The following is an 8,992-nucleotide window of genomic DNA, read 5'->3' on the forward strand; positions in this document are numbered from 1 at the left end:
AGACCACTGACTGTCTGAGATCCTTTCGATTCTCTCTATGTTCAGCTGCTGGTTGTAGAAGAGAGATCTTTAAATCCACAATCTAAGCATGGAGCAAGAGTCCATTTTATTCACGAAGGTGCATTAATCCTTTATTCTGTCATAATTAAAGTTCAGAATGCTTGTCAAACCCCCTTCCCTCCTTTTGCTGACAGCACAGTTTATTTAGGCAAATCTCTATTTTTGGCCTTGTCCTGTTAGTTGCATAATCTTGCGGACAGTTTTTGTACATTTGAAAGCAGAATATACAATAATCCTGGCTCTCGGCCCAAAGCCTCAATAATAAAAATAGCGTGGCCCCTTTTCCATCCTGTGCTGCTTGCTCGTTGGATTTACAGTGGCTCAGTGGTTAGCACTCTGGCCTTTGTAGCGCTGGGTCGCAGGTTTGAATCTCGGCCAGGACTGTATCTGCATGGAGTTTGCAGGTTCTGTGTGGGTTACCTCCAGGTACTCTGGTTTCCTCCCACATTCCAAAAACATGCAGTTAGGTTATATGACCTCCCCCCAAAATTGACCTTAGACTGTATTAAAGACATATGACTATGGTAGGGACATTAGATTGTGAGCTCTTAAAGGGACAGCTAGAGACATGACAATAAACTTTGTACAGCACTGCGTATATTTTTTTTTTATATCGGCGCTATATGAATACTGTGTAGTAATTATAATACCCAAGTAATATATGTGCACTGCAGCTTTTGGTATTATAGCAAGAAAAATGGATCTGCCATTGCTCACTTATTAACTTGAAATTGAGCGTGCATAAATTCACAAGAGGATGGCCAAACTCCATGGCAGCAGCTGTCATGATATTGGATCACCACCCACATGGACAGAATGTTCTACATATATCTCTAGTATGACGTACTGTTATAAAATATTGAAGTAAAGAATTGGGGGGATGTATAGACCTTTTAAAGTGGAACTAAAGTCCTACTTTACAAATCAGACGTGTGACTTCTGCAGTAGGGCCCAGGTGATGTCCTTTCTGTAATAACGTCTCACCTGCCCTATTGTCACCCTGCTTGTCATATTTTGCTGAGGTGTTCAGAGTTGCTTGGCAGAGAACCCCATCAATTCTGGCTTCCCCTGCATGTGCTGGGAATGAACAAGCACACGGGAATTACATTATACTTCTGTCTTTTAATAGCAAGGGTATTACCTTTGTTGTGGTATTAACCTTTCAGCTTGAGGTCCAGTGTTCCCTGAAGTTTGCAGCCCTATCAATTGCTTGGTACAGTGAACAAAATCTTTTAACAAACCATTGACCCCTAACTCCCAAAGTGCATGCCCGAACTGCCAAAATGTTCCAACTTTTAGGTATGTCCAGGCACAAGCAGTTTTTTTGTGGTGTAAATAGGCGGACTAGGTTGACCTTTATGGAGCAGTCAGAACCTTTATTCATGCTTTTAATCATTATTATTATTAATAAACAGGATTTATATAACGCCAACATATTACGCAGCGTATAATAAATAAGGATATCAAATGACAAATAGTGATACAATAAAGTTGTCCCTTCATGGCCATGGCCACCTCTATACCTAATGCCGCTTATGTTTCTAAAACCAAGGGAAGCGCAGTCATATTGCTGAACTCTTTAATCATCTACCAACAAGACCCAACTCTTCCCATACATCCCCCTCCTCTCTATTTATCTCTAAAATGCAAATATTTCACATTTTGTTTCCAAGTTCAGGCTTGACTTTATAGCAGAGACTGCGTTCAAGCCTATGAAAATCTGACGACATGCCGAGCTCACGTGATTGACGACCAACCACGGCTCCGACTGTTCATAGATCTGCTGCAGGGTGGGAGGCTGTCAGTGTCTTTCTTCTTGCAAGTGTATGCTTGTCCCACTACTGTTTCTCCCTTTCAAACCATACACAGCCTAGACTTGTCATCCCTCTGCATTTTTTCCATCAATATAGATAAAAGAAAAATGCAAAGGCGTTGGGGGAATTGCAGAGACTTTTTCTCTTTTTCTTGTTTGTTAAAACTCACAGCAACAAGAAACTTATGTGCTGCAAAAATATCAAACGTGTGCATGTTTGAGAGATACAGTGTAATATATATATATGTGTGTGTGTATGTATATATATATATGTGTATGTGTGTGTGTGTGTGTGTGTGTGTGTGTATATATATATATATATATATATATATATATATTACCATTAAGGTGACATTATGCCAAGATATTCTAGAAAATGGTGCACTTCCATTCTTTTAATTGGGGTAACAGTATAGGGTAAGGACTTTGGCCAGCTCCTTAAAGACATGGTATGATTGGTATGATGAAGAAAAACATGGTCTGCATGCATCCCTGGACTCCACCCTACTGAGATCCAGGAGAACAAATCTGACAACACACTCCAGAATTTTAGACTAGGATCACACTTACGGTGAGTTTTTGGTGCCTTTACAGCTTCCTCACGCCAGGAACCTCTGCCCTTTTAGGAGACACTACATGATAGCATCTCTCTGCAGCAGGTCCAAAGGCAGGGCCGGCAGTAAACTGTACTAGTACCACTACACATGGGTACTACGGTGGGAGTGTATGTAGGGGTTGCAAGTTGCCAGTCGCGTGGAGAAATTCTCGATCCTGAAGCAGGTGTTAACCCATGCAAATAGAAAATTTGTATTTGTGTATATATCAAAATCAAATGACAAAGAACCATTTTCCACGATAATCAGTTTTCATGTAGTTAGGTGAACAGCGCCACTCCTAGAAATGAATGGCGATTGGGACAAACAAGGAGGTAAGGTATGTGTGGCCTGTATGCATCCATGTTTTATTTTTGCTGGAAAGTTTCCAATGCTCTCCCATGGAATGAAACAAACCAATAACATAACTGCTGCCAATGCTGGAAGGCTTATGGGAAAGTGCCAAAGCTCCACCAGCTGAAATGCCCAGGGAGTACATATCCATATTAATACAGTTCCATCCGGCCCTGGTTAGTTCCTGGACACCGGAGAAAACAAGTACAAGGATGATTGTCCTGACTTTTTCTGCAGCTTGTTGCTAGAAATACTTGTTTTGTTAAAAGTATGTATTTAGGAGAAGAGATTGTGTTAACTTTAAACAGGGACTGAGGTCAAATAAGCATCATGTGATGGGGACTGAGGGACAAAACTCACCTTTCTGCACTTATGGCTGAGTATTGGGCATCAAATATACGGGTAATATGTACCACTTAAGGATGGTAAATATAATGGTCAGTGTTAAACCCAGAACATTTTTTAAGCCGGGTGGGAAGAAATTGTAGGTTGGTGATAGCCCTGTATTGTGACCCAACCACCCAAAAACAGCCGGGTGATTGCTGAAAAGTGCTGGGTGCTGCGCCCGACTAAAAGGGGCTGAGGAGAACACTGACGCTAATATCTGGCCAAATGAATCACCCCTCCTAAAGCGGAACTAAACTGAAAATAATAATACATTTTTTTTTTTTATCTCACTTGCCTTTAATCCCACAGATCCGTCGATGGCGCTGGACCCTCCCACGATCCGGTCACACGTTGTCCTAGAATTCCTCCTCATCCCAACACAGAGGAAGCGCTGCGTGCCACGATCTCCAGTTGTTTTCTTGCTACGGCACCCGATCTCACACTGTGCAAGTGGCAGATCGGGTGACGTAGCCGTAATCATTGCACTTTTGCGCAGCTAAATAGGTGCTCACGTGACTCTATTTCCGAGTCTTCTCTCTTCTGTTTACAAGAGGCAGAACCCTTCTTCGGGTGCCCTTGCATAAAATGGACACTTTCCAGTTATTGTCCAGATCCGAGTCCAGAAGAAGATGCAACAGCAGAGACATAAGTGCACGGAGGTTGGCAAGACCACATGTGCCGTACCAGGTTATTAATCCTCCGAACCCAGAATTGGCACCGGTACAGGGATCTAGATGGAAGGTTTCAGTGATTACATTTTGCATCATAGACAAAGAAAAAAATGTGCAGAATGAGTTAAGAAGGGGTGTATGTGTATAGATCTTTAAAGTTCAGCAGCCTTTGCCTTTGTGGTGGAGTTTCTACAATACAGACCAGTTTTCCCTTGTGTGGGGTGACTGGACTTGTATCCACCCCATGTAGATTTCTGCAGACAGCCTGCAGTGTTGGTCCTGTTGGGTCTTCTCTCTGCCACCCAGTGATACACTCTTACCTTTACAAGGGAATATCTTGGCTTGCAAAGGTACTTGGCCTGCACTTTCCTTTGAATGCAATACGAATACTTTTGTGCCCAGAGATCAGCTTTCAAAGAGGAAGCATCGTTCGTATCTGTGAACGCAGGAGCATGCATTTTTATAAGCTCAGATGCAATACCACATTATATATAGCAATTATACCTGGCCAGGAGTAAAACTCCAGATACTTAGCAGGTAATCTTAATCCAAAATTTGCATGCTTGGCTTCACCATACTTTTATGCCAATTAGCACACTACAAGACCATCCAAATAATAAAATACATTTTTGCTGGAATATAGGTATTGTTTTATGGCGTGATAAAATACAAGCTGCACGGACGGCACCACCTTCAATAAGTCAAGCGGTCATATTTATAGAAGCTGTGTTCGTGAGCTGCTGTCATTTAGCACCTTTCCAGATAGAGAGCTCTCTGCCATCAATGGTTTCCTGGCAACAATGACGAAGGCTGTAATTGAGTTTGACTGTGCATTGTATGTTATTTACTGTGATCAACACGGCGCTTTTTTCCCCTTCCTTTCCTTTTTTTTTTTTTTCATCCATATCAGTTGCTGCTTGCACACACACAAGTCCGTGTAGTGATACCCGGTGTTGGTTGTCATCCAGGTAGCAGGAAGCCACAGTATAGTTTACATGATACCATTTTGCTTTGCAACGGAGAAGCAATATTATACGTGTGGTGTAACATGGCTGATTCTCAGGAGATATTACTTTACAATAAAAGCTTCACCTGTGTCCTATTTCTTTAGCTTTTTAAAAGGAGGAGGAAAGTAGGAGTTTAGAGAAAGGGTTTATATTCCATGTTCTGGGCTTACAAGACGGTCTATTGGAAGATGTCCTCTTGTTGGTGATGGTTTGCATCATCTCCGCATTCATTTCTATTCCATCCACTATTGGGACATTTTTTGTTCAGAAATGCAGTGTTCTCCCCAGCCCCTTTTAGCTGGGCGCACCACCCGGCAATTTATAGCAACTACCCGGCTGTTTTTGGGTGGTTACTGAAGAGTCTGGTCACGAATCAGGGCCTTCCACCCGCCTACAATTTCTTTCCACCCAGCTTTAAAAAATTTCTGGGTTGAGCACTGGAAATGAATCTGGGAAGAGTGTATTTGGTAATGGCTGATTTTTACATTCGGTCATGTTGTGTTCATTTTTTGGTACCATGAACCAATGTTGCTGTTTCTCTCTGAATTCAAGCCCAGCAACATGGCGTCTGTATGGCTGTATGGCCAACAACTATAATTGTAGTTGGAAACGAACAACCGATCGTCCGATAATCGTTAACAAAAACGTGCACAACGACACTGATGTTGATGGAAACGATCAACCGTCCCGCTGGATCTGATTGGGCAACGATCGTTTGCTATCTATTGTGTGTAAGGTTGTTCAATGATCGTGGATGGTTCTGCAATACACTTTCTCTGGTACATTCCACTTCCTGCATCATTCAAAGATCGTATCTAGTGTATGTACATTATTGGTGGATTATATTTGAACGATCGTATCCTTACAGCATGTACTGATTTGTGCACTATACCATTGTTCAAAATAATCATGGATAACCATTGATTGATCATTAAACGTTCGTTTTCTAACAATAATTATTGCACGCGTGTACCTAGCCTCACTCCTGACTTTCATGACTTTTTTAACCTTGAAGACCTTGAAGTAACTTTCAAGTCTTCAGGGAACCCCTTCTATAATTAATATATCCACAGCTCACAGTATAATAGTGTGGTGGTCAGTGGGAAGAATTCCTCTTACATTACATTACAAACCGACCTGGGAGGTACAAATTGCTCACTGCTCAAGGAACCTCTGGAGGAACCCTGGTTGGTCCATTTGGTGATTACCCATCTTAGATTGTCTTTGCATTCAACTCTCTTAAGAAGCACTTTTAGGACATTTCTGTTCAGAAATATATTAGGGAAGACTAGATTTGTTCATGGCTTTACATTTGGGGTTTAGGGTGGTGTAGATCACGGCACCACATTGTTACGTTTTGGTACCATAAACCAACATTGCTGTTTCTGAATTTAAGCCTAGCAACATGATGTCTGTATGGCTTACCCCCCGGACTTTCAAACTTTTTAACATGGAGGTACTTTTGAAATAACTTTTTAGGTCTTCAGGGTCTTTTTAGGTCTTCTAAAATTAATATATCCACAGCTCACAGTACATTAGTGTGGTGGTCAGTGGGAAGAATTCCTCTTACATTACTGGCCATTGGGAAGACTGTCACCCTTACAGATAGCCAAAAAGATCATTGGTGTCACTCTGACCAGTGGCTCAAACTGCTCATTGCTCAAGGAACCCCTAGCAAGCTCTGGTGAAACCCAAGTATTCTACAGAACCTTGCTTAAGAAACACTGGCTTACCCTGAAAAGTTCCTAATAGTGCATGTTCATTAAAATTCCTATATGTTGTACTAAGCTGTTGCTTTAGTGACGAGCTGAAGCGAGTAAGGTTATTCCCCATATGAGCAAATTGTATTGTGTGATTGCATTCATTAAACAGTAATGGGGTGCATTTTGCACTGAGCAATCTTCCCATGAATTATGTCCTGCTAATCGTAATGGTGAAATGACTCTGGGAACTGGTCTAGGTTACCTATAAATGCTCAGGCCGGCTAGGTGTAGATGGACAGATGTCGTCTTGCAAGTTAGTGGTGAGACATCTGTCTAATATAACGATAGGACCTGCCATGATTATCTTTTCAGCACAACCAGAGTCTATTAATGTTTTACTCTTGTTCCTTCTTATCCTATGTTTCTCAACCAGGGTTCCTCCAGAGGTTGCTGGGGGTTCTTTGAGCAACAAGCAGTTTGTGACTCTCCGGTCAGTTTTAGGTAACACCAATGATCTTTTTGGCTATGTGTAAGGGTGACATTCTTCCAAATGGCCAGCAATGTAAGAGGAATTCTTCCCACTGACCACCATGCTAATGTACTGTGAGCTGTGGATATAGTAATAATAAAAGGAGTTTCCTAAAGACAAAGTTTTTTTGGGGGGGTTCCCCTATGTTATAAAGCACAAGAAGTTCTGCTTTAATCTAAAGAAAATATATAGATCACTTCTTGCTGACCTAAGGATTTTCCAGCATGATATGTTTTCAGTAAGGAACTGGAAACATCTGGAAAAAAATCTGCACTGTCTACTTGTCAACTGATTGTAACAAGCAAGGGCCCAAATCATAACGCAATTGGCCTTCCCTTTCCTTAACAGGAAGCCTTTTGAATGGAAGATGTTTTTGTCATTATACTATTTATTTTTGTTACGTACAAATGTTTCATAGGTTTGTGCTCTGTCATGCTCAGCAATGTGCAACTTTTTTTTTTCTTTTATTAAACACTTATCTTAAACAGACATAAGCACATTGCACCTCAAATAACCCTAAAGATCGGCCTATAAATAACTATCAGATAATAGCATGTCCTGCAGAAATTTGTTTTCTTTATAAGCAAGACAGTGGTTGCTTAGAATATAGTGTACAATTAAAAATGTAATATACAATGTATGTACAAAATACAGATTAAGGTAGAATAAGTGTTTGGTTTTAGAACATAGACTGGTAAGTGGTGGTTACCGTTGAAAATTCTAGGGTTCCTGCACACCGTTATGGTCACGCCATGTCCAATTGAAATTTGCTTTTGTGCATAGGCCGTGTAATATGTTGGTGCTATATATATCCTGTTTATCAATAATAACTCAAAAAAAAAAAATTGTGTCGGGCAGCACCATGGCCCTTTCTCACGGTGGTTATCACTCCCGCCTTTGCAGCGCTAGGTCCTAGGTTCGAATCCCAGCCAGGACTCTATCTGCATAGAGTTTGCAGGTTCTCCCCGTGTCTGCGTGGGTTTCCTCCGGGTACTCCGGTTTCCTCCCACATCCCAAAAACATGTAGTTAGGTTAATTGGCTCCCCCCTAAATTGACCTTAGACTGTGACTAATGACATGTGGCTTTAGTAGGGACATTAGATTGTGAGCTCCTTTGAGGGACAGTTAGTGACATGACTATGGACTTTGTACAGTGCTGTGTAATATGATGGCGCTATATAAATACTGTGTAATAATAATAGACCACAGCCATGTTGGAACAGAAACGGGGTTCCCTTACTATTGACCCAACATTGGTTGTCATAATTGAGTGTTCTAGCATTGACAGCACTCTTCACTGAAAACTCTTTAATTGAAAGCAGAATTGAATGTAAAAAATTGTTACCAGGCAGATCCTTTATTGCAGAAGGAATAGGCGATGTCTAATTGTCGTAAAAATAGGTCCAAGAGGGAAGTGGCTAAAATCGACATATATTATAAATCCCTATAACGTTCTCTTCTTTCTTTTTTCACAGATGTGCCCCCAGCTGAGCAAGAAAAGTTGTTTGTCCAAAAGCTGCGCCAGTGTTGCGTCTTATTCGACTTTGTCTCAGACCCTTTGAGCGATCTGAAATGGAAGGAGGTAAAGAGGGCGGCTCTGAGCGAGATGGTGGAATATATCACTCACAATCGAAATGTCATCACGGAACCCATCTACCCAGAGGTAGTTCATATGGTAAGTCCGGGAACTTGTCTGTCGGATCTGCTTTCAGTTGTCCTTGCTCTACTTATATCCAGGTTATGAAGTGCAGGGATCTGTCTCTAGTCTTTTCCTGCCCCCATTACATCAGTTTTTCAGTACATCAAGAAATATTTCCCTAGGCTGACAGCTCGTCAGTGAGTCACAAGCTTGTTCTAGTGTGAGTCAAGTGGTGT

The 8,992-nt window shown here is 41.4% G+C and overlaps 1 protein-coding gene across 4 annotated transcripts in view; it reads left to right on the forward strand.

Moving 5' to 3' along the window:
* PPP2R5C (protein phosphatase 2 regulatory subunit B'gamma) overlaps positions 1-8,992 on the forward strand; it is a 66,589-nt gene that overhangs the window by 33,075 nt on the left and 24,522 nt on the right. For all 4 annotated transcript variants that reach the window (XM_072428499.1, XM_072428497.1, XM_072428500.1 and 1 more), the window contains one exon: positions 8,593-8,792. In XM_072428499.1, the coding sequence (XP_072284600.1) occupies positions 8,593-8,792 (200 nt within the window). The remainder of the gene's footprint in view (positions 1-8,592; positions 8,793-8,992) is intronic.

Source organism: Pyxicephalus adspersus, chromosome 12, assembly GCF_032062135.1.
Source record: "Pyxicephalus adspersus chromosome 12, UCB_Pads_2.0, whole genome shotgun sequence".
Classification (NCBI taxonomy): domain Eukaryota; kingdom Metazoa; phylum Chordata; class Amphibia; order Anura; family Pyxicephalidae; genus Pyxicephalus; species Pyxicephalus adspersus.